The following is a 26906-nucleotide window of genomic DNA, read 5'->3' on the forward strand; positions in this document are numbered from 1 at the left end:
GAAAACAAACTTGAGGTGTAAGGAGGTTAGAGAATTTTTCTAAAACCTGCAGACACCAGAATTAGAATTTGACTCTAACCTTTGGCTTTTCTCCCCCAGTCTTCCCCTAATCTATCTTGAAGACATTTTAGTCTTCTTATGGAAACCAAACTTGGAAGAGAGGGTAGTTGACAAAATTCAGTCATTATTTGCCACAAAAAATAGCTTATGAATCTTTAAATGTGTGGTTGAAATTCACCAATAAGTAGTAGCTCTGTAGGCATTTCATTTATTTGAGAACATGTTATTATTGAGGTTAAGTTGATATGGTCATGTTGATATTAAAGTTACTTACATTGACAACCATCTTAACAAGGTTTGGTGGGTAAGTTTGTGTGTGTAGTCATAGAATTCTTGCTTGTAGAGCCTGCAGGAAGGGAAAATATTTAGGTAATCAGATTTGAATAATTTGTATTTATAATTTGTACAGGAATTTGTATTGTATGTTTACCGTGTACTTATACATTATATGCTTTCTTTGCTCTTAAGTCTATTGATCTAGTAATGTAGTAAAGAATACAATCTGAGTGTTGACCAAGTAGCTGGCTAACGTGTTAATTCTCCTTAGAGCTAAGCTTTATGTTTCCAGAACCATCATGGCATGAAGAAACATTTGAAACCCTTCTCCTATGAGTTCTCAGACCTGCATGGAATGGTCCTGACAACTTAGCATCTAGATAGTGCCCCTTAACAATAGTCATTTCTTGAGAACATCTAGATGAAACTTGTAAACAGCTGCAAAGATAATTTGCAAATTTGATCATAGTCTCTGAATAGTTAAAAAGTAGATTCTGAATTTTATTTGAAGGTGAAGGGGTTAAAAGTAGCTCTACTATAAACCTGTGATTCTAAAAACACAGCCAGAGGCTCAGAGCACCTAGAAGGCACAGTGACCTTTGTGAAGTGTTTATATGTATGTATATATACATGTATTATCACCTGGATTAGAAATCATTAAACTAAAATTTATATGTGTAAAATCACAAGAGCCACACACAAAAACAATATGTGGTCAAGCTAAGCATGACCAGCTGTTTCTGGCAGTTATCCACATATAGGTTCATTTTAATACTCACTTGTTCAAAATCAAGAATTTATTGAGCATGTCTGTGAGCGAGGACAAAGTGAGTAAGATTGCCCTTGAAGAGTTTTGTGAGGCAGAAATATAAGCACTTATGGTAATGATCCCTGGGGTGCTCTGTAAGCCACGAAGAGCCCCATCTCTCTCCATTGCTACTAAAAACTCTCTCTAATCTCAGATCTCACACTTCACTTTCTTTTGACCAATTTGAGTGCCAGGCACTGTGGATGCATCATTGAACAGGAGAGCGTTTTACTTCTCATGGTATTTAAACTTAAGTTTAAAGGGGAGTAAGAAAAATAACTACTTAAATAACAGCATAATTACTGTTATGAAGAGTATCATGAAAGAAGAGATCAAAGGGAAAAGGAGAGGGCATGTAGTGGTATGGCTGGTTCAGAAGAGTAGGCCTCCTTGAGGACCACACATCACTCCTCCTTCCAGAGAAAAGAAGTTGGCCTAGGAGAGAAGGAGGAGCATCCAGGCAGAGGGAGGGGCATCTGCTTGGGCCTTAAAGCTCCTAGGTGTTTAGTGATTTCATCTGAGGTCACGGTAATGACAAAGGAAAGACATGCTAGAGAAGGGGGAGCCTGGGTGGCTCAGTCAGTTGAGCATCTGACTCTTGATTTCAGCTTAGGTCATGATCTCACAGTTCGTGGATTCGAGCCCCACGTTGGGCTCTTTGCTGACAACACAGAGCCTGCTTAGGTTTCTCTCTCTGTCCCTCTCTGTCCTTCTCCCGCCTTCTCTCTCAAAATAAATAAATAAACTTAAAGGAAAAAAAAAAAAACCTAGAGAAAGACTGGCCTGGAAGAAAGTAAGGAGAAAAGTTTTACTTTGTAGCTTTGAGAGCAAAGGGATAGAAAGAAATCAAGATGTTTCTAGTCCACTAGCTTGTAAGCCTTTTGAGAATAAGAACCATGCTTATTCGCCCTTGACATTGTCTGGTAGAGTGCTTGATACATAGATGTGCAATGAATATTTGATGAATCAGGTGACTGGTTAATTGTTCCTTATATATTTGATTTCTTTTTTCTTTTTCTTTTTTTTGACAGTTAAGGTAGAAATTCCTTTGAGGATAAGAAAAATGTCATATAGGGGTGTCTGGGTGGCTCAGTCAATTAAGCATCCAACTCGTGATTTCTGCTCAGGTCATGATCCCAGGGTTGTGAGATCAAGTCCCACATCAGGCTCTGTGTTGAGCTTGGAGCCTGCTTGGGATTCTCTGTTTCCCCTCTTTCTCTGCCCCTCCCCTGCTCGCACATACTCTCTCTCAAAATAAGTACGCATTTGGAAAAAAGAAAAAAGAAAATGTCATATACATTTATATATATCTCAAAAATATTAGACTCATAAAAGTAATAAATGCTATTGACTTAGCACTGATTGCTTGAAATAAATTCAAAAATTGTACAAACTGATAGCCTCTTTAGTTATCCAATAACCATTAAAATGCTAGCATCACATGACTAAATAAATTAGAAATGACAATCTTAATGTATTGATAGAAAATAGACTAGCACGTCTTTGATTATTTTATCTTTTTTCTTCAAATAGAACCCAAGAGCCAGAATATATAAATGCCCAAATTTTATAAAAATTGTTATATGGTTCTCAGTTGCTAAAAATTTTAAGGAAGAAGTACTTCTGATTGTTATAAATCCAGAATATCATTTAGCACTGTCTGCTAAGATCTTCTATGAGTATAATGCTAAATGGTATCCGTAAATAGAGTTGAAAATAATCTAAAATAATTTTTTTCCTTCTTGAATCTATTCACTTTTACAAAAAGGCATCTGAAAGAGTTAACTATACTCTGAAAATATCACCATTTAAAAAAATTTTTTTTTTTAAATCTTTATTTTTGAGAGAGACAGAACGTGAGTAGGGGAGGAGCAAAGAGAGAGAGGAAGACACAGAATCCAAATCAAGCTCCAAGCTCTGAGCTGTCAGCACAGAGCCTGATGCAAGGCTCAAACTCAGAAGCTGTGAGATCATGACCTGAGCCGAAGTCGGATGCCCAACCACCTGAGCCTCCCAGGCACCCCTGAAAAGATCACCATTTTTAAGTTGCATATGTAGTTGCCACAAGTCATGTCACTGTAATATAATTCTTGAAAAAACTTAGCATAGAAGCTAGCTTTCCAGATCTGTATTTACAGAGTCTCTCCAGTTTTTTTTGTTTTGTTTTGTTTTTGTAGTTTTGAGAGATGTTTGAAAACAGCATTGTATAAGTGTAAGGTATACAATGTTTCGACTTGATATACTTATATATTGAGACATGATTACCACCGTAGCATTAGCTAACTTAACCTGTGTTTTGTCACATATTTACCATTTCCTTTTTTGTGGTGAGAACATTTAACATAATACTCTGTTAACAACTTTTAAGTATAGAATACAATATTATCAACTATAATCACTATGCTATATAATAGATCCACAGAATTTATTCATTGAATAGCTGGAAGGTTGTACTCTTTAACCAACATCTCAATCCCCCCCCCCCTCCACTAGTCTATTTCTATGCTTTTTTTTTTTTTGTTTTAATTCCGCATATAAGTGGTATCATACAGCATTTACATTTCTGTCTCTGACTTAATCCATTTATCAAAATGCCCTCAGGGCCCATCCATGTTGTTGCAGGCAGGATTTCTTTCTCGTAGCTGAATAGTATTCCATTGTGTGTGTGTGTGTGTGTGTGTGTGCGCGCGTGCACGTGTGTGTACATGTCTTTATCCATTCATCCACTGATAGACACTTAGGTTTTTTCCATATGCTGGCTTTTGTGAATAATCCTATATTGGACATGTACTAAGTACTTAATTTCTTTTGTATAAGTCAGTGACAACCACAGATATAATTTAACTGTTGAATGGTGGGAAAAAAAATCACCAGTCATTATAAGCTCATAAAAAAGGACAGTTATATAAGGAGTTCACTGATATGGGTGAATTTAATGTATCTGATAAAAACTCTCAAACTTGGCATATGTGATTGAGGTAGTTTTCTGAAAGCTGTTAGTAAACCCAGTAAACCTTAGAAGCATATTCTAGTACTAAGAGCCTAGTTTTAGTGGCATGTGCATTCATTTGTATAAAACTGCTTAGTAGGTATTAATAGAAGGGTGTGAAGTAGTTCCACAGATATTCACATTTATGTGTTATAAAATTATTTACTTTTCATGTAAATGTAAGCAAAACATGAGGTCATCCATCTCTGTAATATAAAGTTTTTGGTTTTGACTAGTGACGTGTATGTCTAGTATTTTCATATCCTCGAAAAGAAATGCAAAGATCCCACTTTATTTTGTTTTTGAAGGTTTTTTTTTTTTCATTTTTTTGTTTATTTTTGAGAGAGAGAGAAATAGAGCACAAGTGGGGGAGGAGCAGAGAGAGAGGGAGACACAGAATCTGAAGCAGGCTTCAGGCTCTGAGCTGTCAGCACAGAGCCCAACATAGGGTTCGAACTAACGGACTGTGAGATCATGACCTGAGCTGAAGTCAGACGTTTAACTGACCAAGTCACCTAGGCATCTACAGAGAGACATCCTTATTTGTAACCATTCTCCACTCTGAAATATGTTGTGCACATTTTGCTATAATGTTGAAGGCCTTTCGAGCAACAACTTAAATCTGTTCAATTCTATACTTCATAAGACTGTCAGAGTGACATTTTCATTTCTGATCAATTTAATCTGATTATCACTGACTTTTACTCATATTCTAAACTAATGAAAAGTGATCAATTATTTTTCAGTGATCCTTGCATAGCATTGTCAACACCTTTATATATGACTACGTATAGTCAGTTGCAGATTATTTCTAAAGTAATAGAGGAATAGCACATGTAAGAAACGACTATATAGTTGGAAAAATCTTTTTTTTAATGTTTATTTATTTTGAGAGAGAGAGAGCATGGGGGGAGAGGCAGAGAGAAGGGAGAGAGAGAATCCCTAGCAGGCTCCATGCTGTCAATGCGGAGCCTGACGTGGAACTCAGTCTCACAAACCATGTGATTGTGATCTGAGCCTAAATCAAGAGTGTGATGCTTAACCAACTGAGCCACCCAGGAGCCCTTAGTTGGAAAACGCTTAAGGCAGGAATCTTAATTCAGGTCCTAGCTTTATTGTTGTTATACGGAAGACAGAAAGTTTCCAGAAAGTTTAAGGAGGAAAAGTTTAAGTTTTCCTCCTTAAAGTTCTGTTAAAGCATTTTGGATTGTTATCTAGGTTATTTAAAAAAAGTTTTTTTTAACGTTTTTATTTATTTTTGAAGGAGAGCGAGAGAGAGAGAGACAGCATGAGTGGGGGAGGAGCAGAGAGAGAGAGGGAGACACAGAATTCGAAGCAGGCTCCAGGCTCTAAGCTATCAGCACAGAACCCGATGTGGGGCTCGAACTCACAAACTGTGAGATCATGACCTGAGCCGAAGTCGGACGCTTAACTGACTGAGCCACCCAGGCGCCCCTCTCTGGGTTATTTAATTTGGGTTAATTAATTCATTGCTTAAGCTTGGTATAAATGAAGCCCAAGTCAGTGGTCTTGAATCATAGATGATAGCTTCACACCAAGAAGAACTTTTAAAGTCGCAGATTTAAAAGAGGATATTCGATCAAGGAGACCTAAATTGGGGTGGATATGCTCAAGTCTGTCACTGTTAGTAGGAAAACAACACGAAGGAAATACCCTGCTGACCAAGATGTCAGTTGTGTCATCATCTTAAAGCTAACGTGATGGCTTGCTGACATAATCTGGAGCTGAAGTAAAGCCAGGCTTCATTACTGTGGCCAGTAGAGTTGGTTCCCAGAGTTATAATAGACTTTTGCTTCCATGCAGGCTAATCAAGCAGACTTTGGGGCCGGGGGGAAGCCTTTATTGAGAATGGTAATGGATTAACATGTTATTAATTCTGAGCTATATTCGTATATACTATGTCTAGCCCTCCTTAAAGTTCATTTGCATAATGCTTTTGATCAGGGTCCTTGTACAAATTATTTATATAGTACATATATGCTTAAATAAATGAAGTTTGGTATGATGAACTGCTTCACCTAACACAATAATAGTTGCAATTAAAATTGTGTTCATGCTGTTAGTCAAACATTTGATTAATTTGAAGTTTTATCTTCTGATCCTGGCCTTCTCTTTTAAAAAAAATGTAAACTGAAATCCAAAAGTTCTCTGATTCTGAATATCATATAGTGAGTGGTCAATTAGATTATTGATCACAACTGTTTTTTTAAAGAATGAAGTTTTTATGCCAGGAAATTAGAAAATAGAGATTTTAACTGTAAAATTATTCATATATTTCTACCCAATTTTAGCTTTGGCAAAATATGTTAATAGCATCTTTTTCATTCTTCCAATACTGAAAGTGATTTCTATTATTTATAATATTTCCCCCCAACAATACTAATATTGTGCTAAACAATTTTGGGGATGGGTTTTCCATACATGACGTGCTTTGCAAGGAAACAGACATCTTAGAAATCAAATTATGGATGGACAGATAAAAATACTTATTTCTGTCTTGAATACAGTATAATGATTATAATTCTGTTACCCTGTAAATAAAAGGACAGGCTTAAAAATAGTTGTACCCTTTGCAGAATGCAAAAGATAGATGTGTATTCATAAGAGATGAGAGAAACATAATTCTTAACTTAGTATGTAAGGCTGTTTCCCTGAAGATATCTCCCCAATAGGATAGTCTAACCTCATGCTCTGAATAAATTTTAAAGAAAGTTTTTAGTGACTGATCAGTTTGTATAAAAGGGAAACCCGCACAAATAGTAACTTGTATGAAAGTATCAGATACATAATTCACAGTATCTCCTTGAGTAAATTCTTTTCTCACAAACTAACAGTAGGCTCATTAAGTGGCTTTTTTCTTCCTACCCTTATATCCAGCACCCAACCCTCCAAATTCACACATGTAGAGAAAGTATTATTTACATTAGAATATTTAAAATGCCTGTAATGTAGTTTAAACCTTCCACAAATATCTTTGAGCGAGCAAATAGTGTCCACATCTCCTACCACAAGGAGAATGGGCTGCTTTAAATTTTCAAAGGGAATCTCTTCAGAGGTTTTAGAACATTGTGGGTAGGAACTTGCAGCAGGAGTAAAAAGTGGTCATAATATTGGGCCTCCTGTGATCCCTTCACCTTATATCTTCATTCCTTGGCCACAGGTTCCTTAAGGCACGGCAGAAACCACAGAAGTCACTATGTCAGGCAGGCAGTGCCATAAATGTTACAGAGCCTTCTTAGTGACTGCAGTTCTAGCATGTAGATATGCTTCTGTTACTGCTACGAGCACAATTACGGGAGCCAGGAGATTTCTAGAGATCTCTTTTTAGTGGGTTTATGGGTTCCTCCATTTTGGTGAATACAAATGGGGTAGAGCTAGACTTCTCATGCCTGCCAAAATCAAGTGGGAAACTCTGTAGGATGTTTTACTAGGTGAACCTGACGTAGTTCAGATTCAGATTTCATCTTCCATTCTCTCCTCACATAATCAGAAATTAACCGTGCTGTTTGTTTTCTCATTCCTCCATTATCTTGCAAAATTTATTCAGAGGTCTACGCCAGAGGTTTAAGCTTACTATGAATAATACATCTGTAATACCCAAGGATGATGACAAAACTCACTGAGTATATGCTTGAAATGGTTTTGATTTAAATGACACCTATTTAAGTTATTTACGTCACTAGACAAAAACATCTCCCTTAAAATATTTAATATTAAATCTTTTAGCTTTTTCATAGCTTACTGAAGATTCTTTCAAGATTCCTTATTGCATGTGCATATACAGAAGGTACTAATATTTGAGTGTCTTTTATGTGCTTTCTTCAAGGGTACTTTTATGTGGGCTGTTTGTTCTCAAAATCACCCAGTAAGCATAGTTAGTATTAACCATAAATTTACAGATGAGGAACCCAAGGCCTAATGAAGTTAGATAATGTACCAAAAGTCCCATAGCTAGCAAGTAGCTGGAGCCACAGTTTCAACGAAGTCAACTCCTCAGCCGGTGCTTTTTTTTCTTTCCTTTTTTTTTTTTTTTTTTTTTTTGAGATAAAATTGACGTATAACATTTTATTAGTTTTAGGTGCACCCGAGCCTGTATTTTTAACCACTCTATCACACTGGTTCTTGTTTAATGTATACATTTAACAAAATTCTCTATTTCTTTTTAAAGACTGATAAAGGCATGGATTATATATTTTAAAGTAATTTGTTTCAGGTTAATTTTATAACTTGCTCAGAAAAGTCCATGATGTTTCATTTTCTTTACCAGAGCTAAGTAAACTTCTGTATTTTACCAGTTTCAGATGCCTTTGATGATAAGACACATCATTATTTTATATACTACCAAGAAAAAACATTGTAGATTAAACTGAATATAACAGTTCTTTCAGACATCTGTTTAGACACAGATGTCACCACATCTATAACATTTTTGTACTTAGGTAATTAATATGTAGAATAAATGGCTTAAGATGTTCCTACGCTTTCATCATACTCAAAGTCCAGCTCTTCTGGTTCACTTTCTGACTATATGTCCACATTTTTCAACCCCTTTTGGGCTATCAGTAATGTTGGAGATAGAGTGTTTCTTTAAAAATTATGTCACTCTAACCTCTGAGAGTTTCTTCTAATCCACTATTCATTAAAAACTCTAATACATAATCCATTTCAGTTCTAAACACTATGTTTTCTGGAATGTGATTTCCAGTTCAGTACAGGGACTCTTTTTAGGAGTTTTTTTTTTTTTTTTTAAATGTTTATTTATCTTGAGAGAGAGAGGGCAGGGGAGGGAGAGAACTCCAAGCAGGCTCCATGCTGTCAATGCAGAGCCCAACATGAGGCTTGAACTCATGAACTGTGAGACCATAACCTGAGCTGATACCAAGAGTCAGATGCCTGCGACAGAGCCACTGAGACTGTTTATAAAATTTTATCAGCAAACATATCTTCATCTCTACCAGTAGCCATCAGTTTCTATTTTGTATGTTATCCAGATGTGGTAGGGTATGTGCAAAGATAATGGATTGTGGGGCACCTGGAGGGCTCAGTTGGTTGAGCATCCAACTTCAGCTCAAGTCATGATCTCGTGGTTTGTGGGTTTGAGCCCCACATCAGGCTAGCTGCTGATGGCAGGGCTCGCTTCAGATCCTCTGGCCCCCTTTCTCTCTGCCCCTTCCCTGCTTGCGCTCTCTCTCTCTCAAAAATAAATAGAACATTAAAAATTTTTTTAAAAAAGATGATGGATTGTAAGTTAGGAAGGAATCTGAGCTAGAAAGTAAGATTTGGGGGATTATCAAGGCATTAAATTGACAACAAGGGTCAGAAGAGGCCCCATTTAGAAGCAGGTGCCAATAGATGGATAAGGAACAGAACAATGGGAACATCTGATAAGAGGACCCCAAGGACAAGGAAACCAATTACAGTAAGCTTTGAGAGACACCTTGGTAAGCATTCAGGCACATTGAGGTTTGCAGGTATATCTAGTAGAATAATACTTTAATTTACTAGATTATTTGCCTGGCAGAATCTGAAATCCTTACTCATAGAAGTCTTTTTCATAATAAATAATGTTTGTAAACAATGCGGAGTTACTCTCTTTTCTTCAAAGGGATACTTTCTTTCTGTAACAGGGTGACTTAAATTGTATTAAGAAACACAAATTTAGACCCCAAACTGTTGAAGAAAGCATTAGTTTCTTTTTTTTTTAATTTTTTTTTGTTTTTTATGTTTACTTATTTTTGAAAGAGAAACAGAGCATGAGCCGGGGAAGGGCAGAGAGAGAGGGAGACACAGAATCTGAAGCAGGCTCCAGGCTTCCCAGCTGTCAGCACAGAGCTGATGGGGGGATCAAACCCACGTGCGGTGAGATCATGATCTGAGTCGAAGTCAGATGCTTAACCTACTGAGCCACCCAAGCAGCCCTAAAGCATTAGTTTCTAAGTGGAACTTGCTTGGGGCAATAGGCCAGCATGAGAGCACCTAGTTCATGAAAGTGGCACACATGTACATTGAAGTCCAGGTTGTTTGTTTCTGAGCCCACGGGTGTGCAGGAAGAGTAAGGAGACAAACCAACAGGCTGTCCTTAGGGCAGTATTGGGGGTGCTTGAGTCACTCTGTTACTTTCATAGTGAGGGAGTAACCTCAATATCGTTACTGACAATTGTGTCCAGATTTGCCTATTGCAACCTATTTTTAAATCCCATTCTAAAAATTTATCTGGGGGCGACCTGGTGGCTCAAGTCACTTAAGCATCTGACTCTTGATTTCAGCTCAGGTCATAATCTCATGGTTCATGAGATTAAGCCCTGTGTTGGGCTTAGGGCTGACAGCCTGGAGCCTGCTTGGGATTCTCTCTCTCTCTCTCTCTCTCTCTCTCTCTCTCTCTCTCTGTCTTTATCTCTCTCTCTCTCTCTCTGTCCCTCTCCCCCTCCCCAGCTCTCTGTCTCTCAAAATAAATAAGTACACATTAAAAAAAACAGCTTCTCTGGATATTATTTATATTTCTACATAATTAGCATGCTTAAGAAGTATATGCATAGGGCTACCATTCTAGAGACTGATGGTGAATCTGGGCCCTGGAGGCATGGGGGAGAAGCATCTTTCTTAAACTGACCATTCACATACAGGATTTACTTCATAGATTAAATAAGTGCATTGCTCATGCATTAGACTCTTATTTGTTAAATAGTCTATTAATTAGATAGTACTTTTTCTTCTAGACTTTACATAACTAATTTTAATGAAGTTTACCACTTTTTGTAGAATTTGACTTTAGTTCAAGGAAACTTGTAAAATTACAGTTTAAAGAGCTATTTAAATGATGTCTTGGGTGTGTTTTGAACTCCTTCATCTGACTTGTAGATCTGAAGCCAACAGGAAACCGGCTGGTCCTTTTTGAAGGGAATTCTTACCAGTCACAGGAATAAAGAATTATTTTGCCCTTATTCCAGCAAACAGACATGAGATCATAGTGGTATTTCAATATCTCTTCTGACTCACTGGTGTCTCCAGCTAAACAATTTAGTGGTTTCTTTGTGAACAGTTTACTTAATGTGGAACTATCAAAACTACCTGTAAAAAAGGACCAAATTAGCAGCCAAAGCTAGAGCCCTAACATTTTTTTAAATAAGTATTCCTAAAATGTAAGATGCTAAGCTTAAAGTTTTGCTATCAGCATTAATCCCAAGGTATTCATTACTGCTAAATCTGTCTAATGGGTTACTACTAAATCCGTCTAATAGGGGAGGAATGGGCTGGCTTAAAGTTCTAAGAAAATAAACGTTATTTTTTCAAAATTTGAAAAGTACGCGAAGTATTTAAAATTATACATGAGGGCTGAGCACTTCTGAGGTAATTGAGATAGCTCATATGTAGGACTTCTTTCAGGATACTTTTTAGAATTTATTACCCAAGTTGAAATTGTATAGGGTGTTCTAATATACTAGATGGTGAAGGGAATATATGAAAAAGCTATAAAGAGAAAACAGGGCAGATGGACAAAAATGAAAAACATATTTCCTAAATTGTGTTTCACACTGTGCTCTAGAAAGATAGATTACTGAAGAAGTGGCTCATAAAATGGAGGAAGCAAAAGCAAGAATGTTTGGAAAGATTCAGATTTACCAACAAAGTTAAAATTTTGGTTGATATTGCAAAATAGACTTAAAAACACATACTTAATTTGGAACCAAGTGTAAGACAATGCAGAAAGTATATTGAACTGCTCTCTCCTCTAGTAGTCACTTAAAGATTATTAGGTCTCATATTGTTATGGTTTAATGTATTCTCGTGCAATATGCTTCAGTGTATTTGGTATGACCATTTTCTTCAACATTTACCTTGTTATTTAAACAAAATCAGCAGAACTTTGGGGCTCTGCAAAGAAGAAAAAGGTAAATGGGAGTCCATTGGACAGCTTATCTGTGGCCAGATCTCACTACTTAATATACTAGAGGCACAAGACATATTTAGGGAAATGAAGTAGACAAGTTTCATAGCATATTGAAACTTACTACCTTCACCTTTTTCTATCCTGATCCAAAGGCTTTGTTTCAGTGTCTTACTGCCCAACACCAGTGTTTATTATGCCTCATCTATGTCCTATTCCTTTCCTATGTATATCCCTGCCTCTATAATCCTACTTCTCCTATCTACTTCTTATCACCATCTACAGATGCCCACTCACCTCCTTCCTTTTTATTTTTGATTCTTTTATTATGTGTTTCCTGCCCACCCAGTCTCTTCCCATGCCAACAAATACAGACATGATTGGAGCTGCTTAGAGAACATTCTACCAGTTTCAGACCCTTCCAGCTCTTACTGTTTGTAATCCTACAGTCACAGAAAGTGTATTTAAGAGTGCTTAGAAAGCTTTTTACTTTTCTTTTGGTAATGTGATAATTTTTTAATGGAAGTATAATTTATATATAGTAAAATTTACCCTTTCTGCTCTGCAATTTTAATCACTTCTGACACATTTATATAGTTGTGTAGGCACCAACACAAAGTCAAGTTCTATAATGCCCAGATTTCTCTCCTCCTCTTTGGTATAGTCAACTTCTATCCGTGCCCCCCAGCCACTGGCAACCAAGGATCTCTTTTCTGTCCCTATAGTGTCTTTTCCCTAATGTCATATAAATGGAAATCATACAATATGTTGCCTTTTTTTCCCTTTTAAAAAATTATGGTAAAATATATATAGCATAAAATTTATCGTCATAACCATTTTTATGTGTACAGTTCAATAGTGTAAAGTATATTCACATTGTTGCAGAATCAATCTATAGATTTTTTTTTTCATCTTGCAAAACTAAAGCTCTGTACCAATTAAACAGCAACTATCCATTCCTTTCTTCCCTCCAGCACCTGGCAACCACCCTTCTACTTTCTGTCTCTGAATTTGACTACTCTAGGTAACTTTTTAAGTGGAAGTGTATAATATTTGTCTTTTTGTGACTGGCTTAGTTCACTTAGCATAATATCCTCAAGGTTCATCCATGTTGTAGCATGTGCCACAATTTTTTTCTGTTTTAAGGCTTAATAATACTCCATTGCATGTATATCACATTTTGTTTATCCATCTGCCACTGGACACTTGGGTTGCTTCTATCTTTTGACTGTTGTGAATAATGCTACTGTGAGCATTGTTTTGCAAATATCTTTTAAATATATGCTGAGAAGTAGAATTACTAGATCACATGGTAATTTCGTCCCTCATTTTTTGAGGAACTGCCATACTGTTTTTCACAGCAGCTGCACCATTTTATATTCCCACCAACAGTGTACAAGGGTTCCAATTTCTCTGAATCCTCACCAACGTTTGTTTTTTTGTTTTTTTGTTTTTGTTTTTTTGAGAGTAGTCATCCTAATGGATATGAAATGATGTCTCATCATGGTTTTGATGTGTGTTTCTCTAATGACTAGTGATGTTGAGCATCTTTTCAAGCTCTTATTGGCCACTTGGATATCTTTGGAGAAACATCTCTTCAAGTCCTTTGCCCATTTTCTAATCAGATTATTTGGGTTTTGTTGTTGAATTGTACAAGTTCTTTATATATTCTACATATTAACTCTGTGATTTGGAAATATTTTTTCCTATTATGTAGGTTGTCTTTTCATTCTGCTAACTGTATCTTGATGCCCAAAAGGTTTTTTTGGTTTGTTTTTTTAATGTTTATTTTTGAGAGAGAGAGAGGGAGAAAGTGGGGGAGGAGCAGAGAGAGAGAGGGAGGACAGGGGATCTGAAGCTGGCTCTGTGCTGACAGCAGAGAACCCAATGTGGGATTCGAATTCACGAGTCATGAGATCATGATCTGAGCCGAAGTCGAACCCCCAACCGAGCCACCCAGGTGTTCCTGATGCACAAAAGTTTTAAATTTTGCCATGGTCCAAATTTATCTTTTTTTAATTGCCTGTGCTTTTTATGTTATATCCAAGAAATCATTGCAAGTCCTTTGTCCTGGAGCTTTTCCCCTATGTTTTCTTTTTAACAGATTTATAGTTTAACTCTTACACTTAGGTCACTCATCTATTTTTAGTTAAGTTTCATATACGGCATAAGACAGAGACCTAGCTGCTTTTGCATGTGGGTATTCAGTTTTCCCAGTATCATTTGTTGGAAAGACCATCCTTTCCACACTGAATGATCATGGCAATCATATATGTGAAACCCAATTGACCATATATGTGAGGCTTTATTTCTGGCCTCTATGTTCTATTCCATTGGTTTATATGTCTGTCTTTACGTCAGTACACACTGTTTTGATTATTGTAGTTTTGTATAAGTTTTGAAATCAGGAAATGTGAGCTCCAACTGTGTTCTTTTTTTTTTTTTTTTTTAAGATTGTTTTGCAATTTGGAGTCCTCTGAAATGCCATATGAATTTTAGGATGAATTTTTCTATTCCTCAAATTACATTGTTGGGATTTTGATGGGATTACGTTGAATCTGTAGATCACTTGGGGCAGTATGGACATCTTCACAGTATTAAGTCTTCCAGTCTATGTACATGGAATGTTTTCCTGTTCATTTGTGTCTTCTTTGATTTCTTTCAGTGACCTTTTTTAAAAAAAATTTGTTTTTTAATATTTATTTATTTTAGAGAGAGAGACACACACACACAGAGTACAAGTGGGGTAGGGGCAAAGAGAGGGAGACACAGAATCTGAAGCAGGCTCCAGGCTCTGAGCTGTCACCACAGAGCCCGACATGGGGCTTGAACTCTCGGACTGCAAGGTTGTGACCTGAGCCAAAGTCGGACACTTAACCAACTGAACCATCCAGGCGCCCCACTTCCAGTGACCTTTTATAGTTTAAGTGTACAAGTTTTTTATCCCCTTGTTCAAGTTCATTACTAAGTATTTTATAAGCATTTTATTCTATTGGATGCTATTATAAATGCAATTGTTTTATTAATTTCCTTTTCTGATTATTTGTTGTATATTAGAATTACATCTGTTTTTGTGTATTGATGCAACTTTGTTGAACTCATTTATTAACAGCCTGTTTGTGAAATCTTTAGGGTTTTCAACATAGAAATTATGTCTCCCGCAAACAGATAATTCTACTTTCTTTCCAATTTAGACACATGTCATTCATTTTTGTGCCTCCTTGTGCTACCTAGGACTTCCAGTACCATGTTGAATTTAGAGTGGTGAAAGTGAGCATCCTTGTCTGGTTTCTGATCTCAGAGGAAAAGGTTTCAGCTTTCACTTTTGACTCTGATGTTAGCTGTGTGATTTTCCTACATGGCCTTTTTATATTGGGTAGTTTCCTTCTATTCCTCATTTATTGGCTATTTTTATAATAAAAGGGTATTGAATTTTGTCAAATGGTTTTTCTACATCATTTGAGATGATCATGTGTTTTTTTTATTCTATTAATGTGGTATATTACATTGATTTTTGTATGTTAAACTTTCCTTGCATCCCAGTCTCTTCATTTTTTTTTTTTAAATTGGGTCTTTCAAAGAGAAGTTTGTAATTGTTATGAAATACCTTTTATCAATTTTTAATGGATCACACTTTTGGTGCTCTATCTAAGAAACTTTTGCCTAACCCATGTTGACAAGGATTTCTTCTTTTGTGGTCTCTTCTTGAAGGTTTATATTTTATAACAATTTTATATTTTCAGTTCATTTTTATATAGGATAGGAGATAGGACTCAAGATTTTCTTCTGCGTGTGTGTGTGTGTGTGTGTGTGTGTGTGTGTGTGTGTGTGCGCGCGCGTGTGTGCGCGCGCGCGTGCGTGTGTGTGTGTGGGGGGGGTTATCTAGTTGTTTTGGCACTATTGTTTAAAAGGCTATTCATTCTCCTTTGAACTGTCTTGGGATTTTTTATATAATCTTCGTTTAATTTTTTAATATTTTTTAATATTTATTTTTGAGACAGAGACCGAATGTGAGCAAGGGGAGGGGCAGGGGCGGGGTGGGGAAAGAAAGTCACAGAATCCAAAGCAGGCTTCAGGCTCCAAGCTGTCAGCACAGAGCCTGATGTACGGCTTGAACTCACAAACTGTGAGATCATGACCTGAGCCCAAGTCAGATGCTTAACTGACTAAGCCACCAGATGCCTCTATAATAATCTTCATTTTAATCATGTCCAGATATTTTCATTTTTTTGTGAGGATCCAAGTTCCTGTCTAAAGAACTTCCTTTATATTTCCTGTAGTATGTTATCTGCTGGTAAGGAATTCCTTCAGCTTTTGTTATTTCACCTTCATTTAGAAAAGTATCATCCCTGTGTGTAGAATTCTGGGTTGACAATTGTTTTCTTTTGGCACTATCACACTGTTCTCTTATGGACTGCTTAGTTTGTGATGAGAAACTACTATAATTGTTACCTTTGTTCTATATATATGTTTTTGAGTTTTTTGGGTTTGTAGTTAAATGCCCTTTATAGTTTTTTGAAAATTGTCAGCCTTTGTCTCTTCACATATTTTTTCTGCTTTCTTCTCTTTTCTTTCTGGGATGCCAGTTACACATTTGTTAGAAAGTTTGATATTGTCCCCATGTCTTAGATACTCTGGTGGGTTTTTTGTTTATTTTTTTCTCTCTGTGTTCAGCTTGGCCAATTTTGATTGGTCAGTTGATACTAACTTATAGATTACAGGGGTGCCTGGGTGGCTCAGTCATTTGAGCGACCAACTTCACCTCAGGTCATGATCTCACAGTTGGTGGGTTCGGGCCCCACGGTGGGCTCTGTGCTAACAGGTCAGATCCTGGAGTCTTTGGATTCTGTGTCTCCCCCTCTCTGTGCCCCTCCCCCGTGCACTTGCACACGGGCCCATTCTCTCTCTTTCTGTCAAAAATAAATAAATTTTTTTTTTTTTAATTTCTAGATTACACAAAACAAGGCATTTGGTCAGGAATACTAACCTTTTCCTGAACAGGTCCTTTGTAAATACTCCAAGTCCCAGATCTGAATTTTATACATAAAATCTCCTATATTTTGTATGCTTGATCAATTGATTTAAAACAGAAATCAAGAAACTGTAGGTTCTACTAATTAAAGCTAGTGTGAAATCCCGTCCCTAATGTGAGATTCAAAATAATTATATTTAAGAATTTTCTTAGTATTGAACACTTAATTATGATATAATTGTTGTAACATTTACTATTCATTATATTCACCAACTTAATCCTAGGTGGGTTTTGTACTTAGCTCATAAGTCCATACCTTTACTTTTTCATTTAGGTAGTCAATGTGTTTACCTAAACACAAGCACCGAGCTGTGCTGGGAACTTGAAGGTTCGGTGGTGTAGCTAGAAAATACTTGTTGGAGAAGACCTGAATCCCTGAAAGAGAAGAATGCATTCTTATAGATTGATGCTGAATATGGAAAGTTTTGGGCAAAAATTCATAGGAAAATTAAAGTCTAATTGCAAAGAAGAAACTGTCACAGGAAAGCCAGCTGACTAGAACAGGAGCTATAACCCATGGCTTCAATCCAGGAAATAGATTGGTACCACCAGGCAATTAAGTCTGAGTGTCCCACAATTTTAACTCAATTCTTAGACTGCCTGGAGGGAGCATCAGATCCCACATATCAAGGGCTCAGTCCCATAAGACTGCTTCTTCTTCAGATGCCAGGTTGCAAGTCCAGGTTGTTACCTGTGTTTTTGATTCACTGGCTATAAATTAGAGATAGCTACAACCCCCTCCCTAGTTCAGTTAATTTGCTAGAGTAGTTCACAGGACTCAAGAAACTGGCTTTGCTTACTCAATAACCAGTTTATTACAAAGGATATTAAAGGATGTGAATGAACAGGCAGATGAAATAATACATACAGCAAGATCCTAACAACTGGAGCTTTTTCCCCTGTGGAGTTTGGGGCCTAGCACTTGAATGCTTTCTGGGTCACCAACATGGCAGCTCTTCTGGGTTTTTATGGAGGCTTCATTACATAGACATGATTGATAAACTCTTTGGCCATTGGTGACTGTTTCACTTTCAGCCCCTCTCTCTCTCTCCCTGGAGGTCAGAGGGTGGGAGTGAAAGTTTTAACCCTGTAATCAAGGTGGGTTCTTCCTGCCACCAGCCCTCACATCTTTAGGAGGTTTCTAAAAGTCACCTCATTAACATAAACTTAATTGTGGTTGAAAGGGGCTTGTTGTGAATAACAAGACATCCATTTCACTTTTATGGCTCTAAAGTGATTTCTGGGGCTGCAGACAAAAGACCAAATATAACAAAAGATGCCCCCAGGAGTTTTACATTTGCATATGTCTAGTGTTTAAACTAGTTCAGTAAGATTTTAGTTAGATTAAAAGGTCTGTTTAAATAAAACTTTATAGGGAAAAAATGGTAGGTGGTTTTGAAAAAATCTGTAATTAAGTTAGAACAGGTGCATGCTTTACTCAGAAAACCTGAATTTGGAAAATCATTTCACAAAAGACCGAATAGAAAAGAGTTTTCTTTTCAAGGCTACAAGTGGGCTGTTAAATTAATAGCTTAGCTTATTGTTTGGTTTTTATTCATTCATGTTTTGAGGAAATTTCAGTAAACTTTAGAAAATTTTAAAAACTTTTTATTTGAAACTAATTTTAGACTTACAGAAAACTTACAAAAACGATGTGGAGAATCTCTATGTACCCCTCACCCAACTTCTCTTAATGGTAGCATCTTACACAACCATAATAATTACCAAATTAATATAGACATGGTGCTACCAACTAAACTGCAGACCTCTTTTCACAATTGTCCTTTTCTGTTCTAGGAACCTATCCATGATCACATTTTGCATTTAATTATTTCTTCTTAATCTCCACCATTCTTTTTCTCAGTCTTTTGATACTTTTGAAGAATACCAACCAGTTATTTTGTAGACTGCCCCTCAGTTTGGGTTTATGATGTTTGCTCATGATTAGAATAAGGTTATGCATTTTTGACAGGAATACCGCAGAAATTATCTTGTATCTTTCCCTATGCATCATATGAGAGGGTTCATGATGCTGATACATTTTATTACTGGTGATGAGCTTTAGAAATTCTTGATGATAGATGCTATGATTTCTTTTATATATACATATTAAAATTATTATTAAGGGGGCGCCTGGGTGGCTCAGTTGGTTAAGCATCCAACTTTCAGTTCACAGCATGATCATGCAGTTTGTGAGTTCAAGCCCCGCATTGGGCTCTGTGCTGACAGCTCAGAGCCTGGAGCCTGCTTCAGATTCCTTGTCTCCCTCTCTCTCTGCCCCTTCCCCTCTCGTGCTGTGTCTCTCTTACTCTCAAAAATAAATAATAAGACATTTAAATTTTTTTAAATTATTATTAAAAATACCAGTCCATCAAAGCATTTGTTTTGTAATGCAGATAATTTACCAAAAACCAAAATGCAGATTAGGGAAAGCTGTTATCATCACTAGTTAATTAATGGGATGAGGTCTGTAGAATTTCACTAAAAAAAGTAAATTGTTCAATGATAAGAAAAAAACACCTTTTTCTTTCAAATGAGGCAATTCTTTCTTCATTGGACAGTTAACAAAGGAATTATCAAAAGAAGAATCTTCCCAAGTAATAGAATTGTTTTTGTAGTAGAAAAATTGTCTTGGTTGAAGCAATTAACTTTGGATAACTTATCAAGTAGAACAATAAATGAGGAAATAGGTGATTGCTTTTAGGTTTTTTTGTTCTATGTGTTAACACTGGAATTCTATCAAATTAAGTCATTAAGACCAGTTTCTGGGGTGTAGCCTATCATCATATCTGAAATAAATTTATTGCAACAAATTTTTTTGTATTTTGGGCATTTCAAAATTATGAATAGCATGAAATAAATCAATAATAATTTCAGAGGAAATACTACATTACATGTCCCATACCTTATTGATATTGAATCATCCTCATATGTTTCAGAAAGGAATGAAATTGTGCTTCAGGCTTTGATGCACTTAAAAAAATACAGTGTATTTGGTATAGCCAGTGTGGAAAACAGTATGGAGGCTCCTTAAAAATTAAAAATGGAGATACCATATGATCCTTCTGGGTCTTTACCCAAAGAAAATTCTAATTCTAAAAGATACATGCACCTTTATGTTTATTGCACATTATTTACAATAGCCTAGATATGGAACACCCCAAGGTCCACCAGTAGATGAATGGATAATGGATGAAGAAAATATGGTGCATATATATACAAAATGGAATCTTACTTACCCATAAAAAAGAATGAAATCTTGCCACTTGCCACAACATGTTTGGACCTAGAAAGTATTTTGCTATAAAATAAGCCAGAGAAAGAATACCATATAATTTAACTTATATGTGGAATTTAAAAAACAAAACAAACTTGGGACGCCTGGGTGGCTCAGTTAAACATCCGACTCTTTGTTTCTGCTCAGGTCATGATCTCACATTTCGTGAGTTCCAGCCCCACTCTGCACTGTCAGTGCAGAGCTTCGGATTCATTCTCCCCTCTTTCCACCCCTACCCCATTCATGCTCTCCCACTCTCTCAAAATAAATAAACTTAATTTAAAAAATCAAAATACAAAACAAACAAAAATAGACTCATAAGTACAGACAACAAACTGGTGGCTGCCAGAGAAAAGGGGAGTGAGGGGAAGTAGGTGATCAAGGGGATTAAGAGGTACAAACTTGTAGTTATAAAGTAAGTAACAGGGATGAAAAGTACAGATTAGGAAATATAGTAAATAATGTAATAATAGCTTTGTATAGTGACACACAGTAACTGTATTTACCATGGTGAACATTTTGTGATATATATAATCATCAAATCACTATGTTATACACCAGAAACTAATATTGTATGTCAAAACTGTGTTTTTATGAAATAAAATTTTTAATGATATCTCCCTCAAATATACAGTAGATTATTAGGTTTTGCTGATAGGTATATCTATATATACCTATATAGATAGATAGAGTGTTTATTCCTCAAAAGAGAATGAGTAGAAACTCTCCTGTACATATCTGTAACCTGTCATAATGAAAGTGGGAACTAGTTCACATTAAGCTTTCTTCACTTGCTAGGTTTTCTTCACTAGGAACATTTCATTGAAATAGTTTTTATACTTTTCGGATTATCTTTGAAGCATCCATGAACTGTAAAACTAATAGAACTGAGTCCTGCTGTCCCTTCAAAGTAACAATATTCAATATAATTGATAGCATTTTCTTTTATTTTAGTTCAGCAATCAGCAAACATTGGGAGGCTGAACTGGCTACCCTCAAAGGAAATAATGCCAAACTCACTGCAGCCCTGTTGGAGTCCACTGCCAACGTGAAACAATGGAAACAGCAACTAGCTGCGTATCAAGAGGAAGCAGAACGTCTGCACAAGCGAGTAAGTTCAGAGCTGCTGCCATCCATAGGGATTTATGGCTAACAGACTTCACTGCTCAGCACAGACTTACATGTAGTAGACTCAGTTCAAGGACATCTTTTGGAGATAATCGTTGGTTGTCAGAACATACAGATAGATGGTAGTATAAGTGGGTTTATTTAGTTAAGAAAAATATTTTCTATTCTGTCATTATCTGTGAAAACCTTGGTAAGTTATGTCTTTCTTTCTGCTCAGTAATCTCATCTGTAAAATAGAAATAATAATTGATACTGTGTAGAATTCCTGTGAAAATTAATTGAGAAAGTGAATTGACATTTAGTTGCACTGAGTTAATGATAGATGCTTTTATTATTTTATTTTTATTTTTTAAAAAAGGAACAGGAGTGCCTGGGTGGCTCAGTCGGTTAAGCGTCCAACTTCAGCGCTGGTCATGATCTCACAGTTTGTGAGTTTGAGCCCTGCGTGGGCCTCTGTGCTGACAGGCCTGAAGCCTGATTCAGATTTGTGCCTCCCTCTCTCTCTCTACCCCTTCCCCACTCATGCTCTGTCTCTCTCTCACTCTCTCAGAAATAAATAAAAACATTAAAAAAATATTTTTTTTAAAGAGCAACTTAAAATATCCAGGTAGGAAACGCTTTATAAAAGTTGGGAGGTGCCTGGGTGACTCATTTGGTTAAGAGGCCAACTTTAGCTCAGGTTATGTTCTCATGGTTCATGAGTTCGAGCCCCGCATCAGGTTGTCTACTGACAGCACAGAGCCCACTTCAGATCCTCTGTCCCCCTGTCCCCCACTCATGCTCACTCAATCTCTCTCTCTCTCTCTCGATCTGTCTCTCTCTCAAAAATAAACATGAAAAAAAATTTTAAGAAAAAATAGTCAGTTACACAGGTTTCCCCCACTATCCAAAAATAAAGCATTGCTGTGAAACCTTTCCTAAGCTCAAGTGGCATAAAGCAAAGAGTATCCCCTACTTTAAAGTTCACATCATATCACTTCACTTTTACAAAAGACCTACGTTAGTATCTGTTTTTGCTACTTGACAGAAATCTGAAGATGATTTTCAGTTTTACCAAAGAACAACATTACCTAGTATTACTAGTCTAGGTCTTTCATAAAAGTGAAGTGGCATAAATGCAAGCTCTCAGAAAGTGGGGGAGCACCTGCATTTGAAATTCATATAGGAAAAGAAAATCAGAAACCCCAGTATAAGTAATATCAGAAGCCCAAACAATTACTTGTGAAGAATTTTTTTTGTGCTCAAAGCATTTACATTTACCCAACAGGAAGCAGATGCCACTAATTTCCTTTTTTAGAAAGGATGCCAAACAAGTGAACTTCATAGACAATAGGAAATTGTCTTACTACCAGAGCACAATTTAAGGAATGTAATAGGACCAGAATGACAAGGGAAATAATATAGAAATGGAATAGACACAGGGAGGGAGACTAAGAAACCTGAATAAATATCATCCTATTATATGTATAAAGGTTAACTTAAGAGGAAGAAGAAGAAGGTTCTTTAATGAGTATAGAATTTCCATTTAGCAAGATGAAAAAGTTCTAGAGATCTTTTTCACAATGGTCTGAGTATACTTGTACACTTAAAAATGGTAAAGATGATAAATTTAATTATGTGTTCTTTACCACAATAAAAAAAATTAACTCACAACAGTTAACTCATGAGCCAATAAATATTCATTGAAAAACTATCATATCTCCTTATTGAGTAATCCTTGCCCTTGAGGAATTTTTGGTTTAAATAATTAATTGAATTTTAAAGATTTAAGAAATGAAATCTTTCTGTTCACATGTTTATAATTTTCAGTGCTCTTCCTTCCTTTTTATAGATTTGATTTCCATCAAGGTATCCTTTCCCATTGGCCTGAATTAACTTTGCAATTTTGGCCAGGTATAAGGACAGCTTTTTGACTTAACTACAGGTTGCGTTTTCCTATTTCTTCACATGTGTAGTCATTTTCAGTTGTGTGTATAGACATTAAAAATTAGATGCTATGCTGCCTATAGATGCTCTCATCTTATTCTGAATGATGTTTTTTATTTGAGCAAGCAGTTAAATGACTTACAGATTTCCTCGAATTTGTGGAGGTGTGGACTTACGCTTCATTATTAGAGTTGTTTTATTTTAATTTTGCCCTTAACCCTCTGGAGAATCCCCTAGTCCTGAGAAATCTTTATTTCTAAGGCGTAACCCTTCGGGTGCTTCAGTGGAAAGTTTGAGGTGATAACCAATGTCCTCTAATTTGGTGGGACTCAAACTTCAAACTGTTTTCTCTATGGTGAGCATGAGCACTACCACCTTAGCTCTTTCAGCCTTCCAGCTCCCCACACCCCACCATGCTGGACTCCTTGGATTCTTACCTGTGCATGTTTAGTTCAAGGGTTGACCAAAGACTTGGAAAAAGTCTCTATGCTTATTTGGGGCTTTCTTCATACAGTTCCCTCAATTTCTAACTGTTTCAGCTGTTCTAAGGAGTCCCCAAATCATCAGGCTCCTCAGGCTATCTTTTAGTCTTTTGCTCTATTTGGTCACTAACCAGGGCATTCAAGCAGTTGAATTTTACATTTCGTTCATGATTTGCCATTGTTATCTATGGGAAAGTTTTTTTAATAAAAACAACTCCATCGTTATGAGAACTGGAATTCCCCGTAAGAAATTTATTACCTAATTGAACAAAGAAAACTAATAAACATTGAAGAATAAGGAAATAATTCCCAAGATTTTCAATACATTTCATTTTATGGACCACAGGACAGGAGAGCCTTGACAGATTGAGTAGATAGGAATGGCTTTCTGGTGAAGGTGCATGCTGAGCTGAGAGTAGAGGGTTTGATGAAGTCTGAATGGCCTCAGAGGTAAGAGAGGACATTCATATCCAGCAAGATGGGTACGAGAGTTGTTTATTCTTTCTTCAAGTTTTATTTATTTATTTTGAGAGAGAGCATGCACAAGCCAGGGAGGGGCAGAGAGGGAGAGAGAAGGAATCCCAAGTAGGCTTCTTGTTGTTAGCACAGAGTCTGGCACAGAGCTTGATCTCATGAACCATGAGACCATGACCTGAGGTGAAATCAAGAGTAGGATACTTAACCAACTGAACCACCCAGGCACACTGAGAGTGGTTTGTTCTTAGGACAAGGAGACTTGCCTGCTTTTAGTTGGAAAAGTGATATATCACATACTGTGAGTGTCTTGGATGATGAGGATAGTTAAGTAGTTTAGGACTGGTATATGCAAGACCTGAGGGTTAAGATTTGATGTAAAAAAAAAAAAAAAAAAAAAAAAAAAAAAGAGCCTTTGAAAGACTTTGAATGGGGGAGTTAAAGATCACAGATGAATGTTAGTTTGCAGAAGAGGTAAAAATAGATTACAGTTAAGTCTTCTGGCAAGCCATTGCTGTTCTTTAGGCCTGGATGATAAGGGTCTGCACAAGGCTATTAGTACATGAATAGAAAGGACAAAAGTGTTAAGAAAGGTAGAGTGACATTTGTGGAGTGTAATTCGATATTTGGAAAACGTGAAAGAGAAGGATTTGCTGTGTTTCTTTAACAGTCTAGAATTCACTGCAGTCTAGTCACCCAAAATGTATGAGCTCCCGATGTATGTAAAGAGCTGTGATAGGAGGTGTATGTATGTTTTTATATTGACTTCTGTCTCTTTTGACTGTCAAATCCAACAGTGTTGTTGGACAGGATAACTTTTAGGGACTCTGCCCTTCTCTGTTCTCTCAGAAAATACCAAGTGCTTATTAAAAATTAGGTAGCTCTTTGGGCCCTCAGTACGTTGTTATTGACTAAAAAATGTTATCTTTTTTCACAGAGACATTATTGATATGAAGTCATTCTAGTAATAGAATGATTTAAGTTGTATTTTTAAGCATATCTTTTCTTCCAGATTCTCTTAACATTTTGGAAATGTATTTGAAAAATTTCTCACTTCTGCAAGGCCAGTTTTCAGAAGCCATGTTTAATTTGAAAGCTACAGATGGAAGGCAGATGGCTATATCTGATTTTGAATATGTTTTCATAGGAAATTTTTAAAGAAAACTTCATTATAGGGATTCTCTGCTATCATTAATCATTTAATTTTAAGTTTTCCTGATTTTGCCCATGACCAAGCCATATAAATAATTATTTCCCTAGTCTTTTTTCTTTGTCCTAGATTCGTGTCTTTAAAGAATCTATTCATTCTAAATAAGTGTCTTAATATTTCTGTTAATTGATTTTCATATGTTCCTTCAGAATTCATGTTTTAACTATCAGGAGTTACTATATTTTCAGCAAGAAATCCTTGGAAGTAGTCATATAACTTACCTGTGTTCTCCTTTCATTCTAGGTGACTGAGCTTGAATGTGTTAGTAGCCAAGCAAATGCAGTGCATACCCATAAGACAGAATTAAATCAGACAATACAAGAACTAGAAGAGACGCTGAAAGTGAAGGAAGAGGTATTTGCTACTTTTTACTCATCTGTAATCTGGCTAACATATGTATACAAAATATTTGAGCTTATGTCAGATTTGCAGGTACTTTATGGAGTAAAGTAAGGTCATGGGATGCTGTTTAGGGGTGTGAAATGTTTTTTTTTTATTAATATTAAGCTTGTTCATATTTTCTCCTTCCTTATTTCTGCTGTTACGAACAATGATGAGGCAGTCAGACTGAGATGCTGCCTCTTGCCTTCTGTATGAGAGTTGCATTTATAAAATCAACAGAAAACCAGGAGAGGTTAAATGAATTTTATACGCTGTTGCTTTCTCTGGTTTCTGGTCAGAAGATTTAACATCCCAGGAAAGAATTATATCCACAACCTTAACATATTCCGATGGTTGTTTCTAAGCGGTGCTGTCTCAAAGCCCGCAAGTGTACTTGTTGCTTAAGATTATCATGTAGTAGACACCATACCCATAAAGACAAATAACCCCTCTAAAATTTAGTCAGTATAAAGGAATGTTTTTTTAATTATTTTTTTCCAGGGACTGGAACAATGATTTCAGGAAAAAATAAGACTTTCTCTTTCCTTGATTTAGTTTAAATATTGTGGCTAAAGACCTTGCTGTACTTTTTCTAGGAAATAGAAAGATTAAAACAAGAAATTGATAATGCCAGAGAATTACAAGAACAGAGAGACTCTTTGACTCAGAAACTCCAGGTGAGCTGTAATGACGTTTTGATTCATTTCTGCACAGCAAGGCATCACTCATTCTTTCACATAGTAATGACTTTTTTCTCTGAAATTTCATTTCGTAGGTTCTCAGTCCTTTTTCTTTTCCAGGACTTCTCATTCGGGCCTAATCTTTGATTTGTCAAAAATTACCTGATACCTTTATCTCGGTAGCATATGATCATCATAGATGGTCATTTATAAATTGTCTTCAGTAAATTATTTTAGAAATTTCTACTTTGTAACATAAAAAATACCCTGAATTTAA

At 36.3% G+C, this 26906-nt stretch overlaps 1 protein-coding gene across 2 annotated transcripts in view; it reads left to right on the forward strand.

Moving 5' to 3' along the window:
- HOMER1 (homer scaffold protein 1) overlaps positions 1 to 26906 on the forward strand; it is a 138341-nt gene that overhangs the window by 91798 nt on the left and 19637 nt on the right. Inside the window, exons 5-8 of one of the 2 annotated variants that reach the window (XM_078448627.2) lie at positions 13014 to 13063; positions 21303 to 21459; positions 25812 to 25922; positions 26546 to 26626. In XM_078448627.2, the coding sequence (XP_078304753.1) occupies positions 13014 to 13063; positions 21303 to 21459; positions 25812 to 25922; positions 26546 to 26626 (399 nt within the window). The remainder of the gene's footprint in view (positions 1 to 13013; positions 13064 to 21302; positions 21460 to 25811; positions 25923 to 26545; positions 26627 to 26906) is intronic. The other variant, XM_078448626.2, reaches the window with a different exon arrangement.

This window comes from Panthera onca, chromosome A1, assembly GCF_046562875.1.
Source record: "Panthera onca isolate mPanOnc1 chromosome A1, mPanOnc1 haplotype 2, whole genome shotgun sequence".
NCBI lineage: Eukaryota > Metazoa > Chordata > Mammalia > Carnivora > Felidae > Panthera > Panthera onca.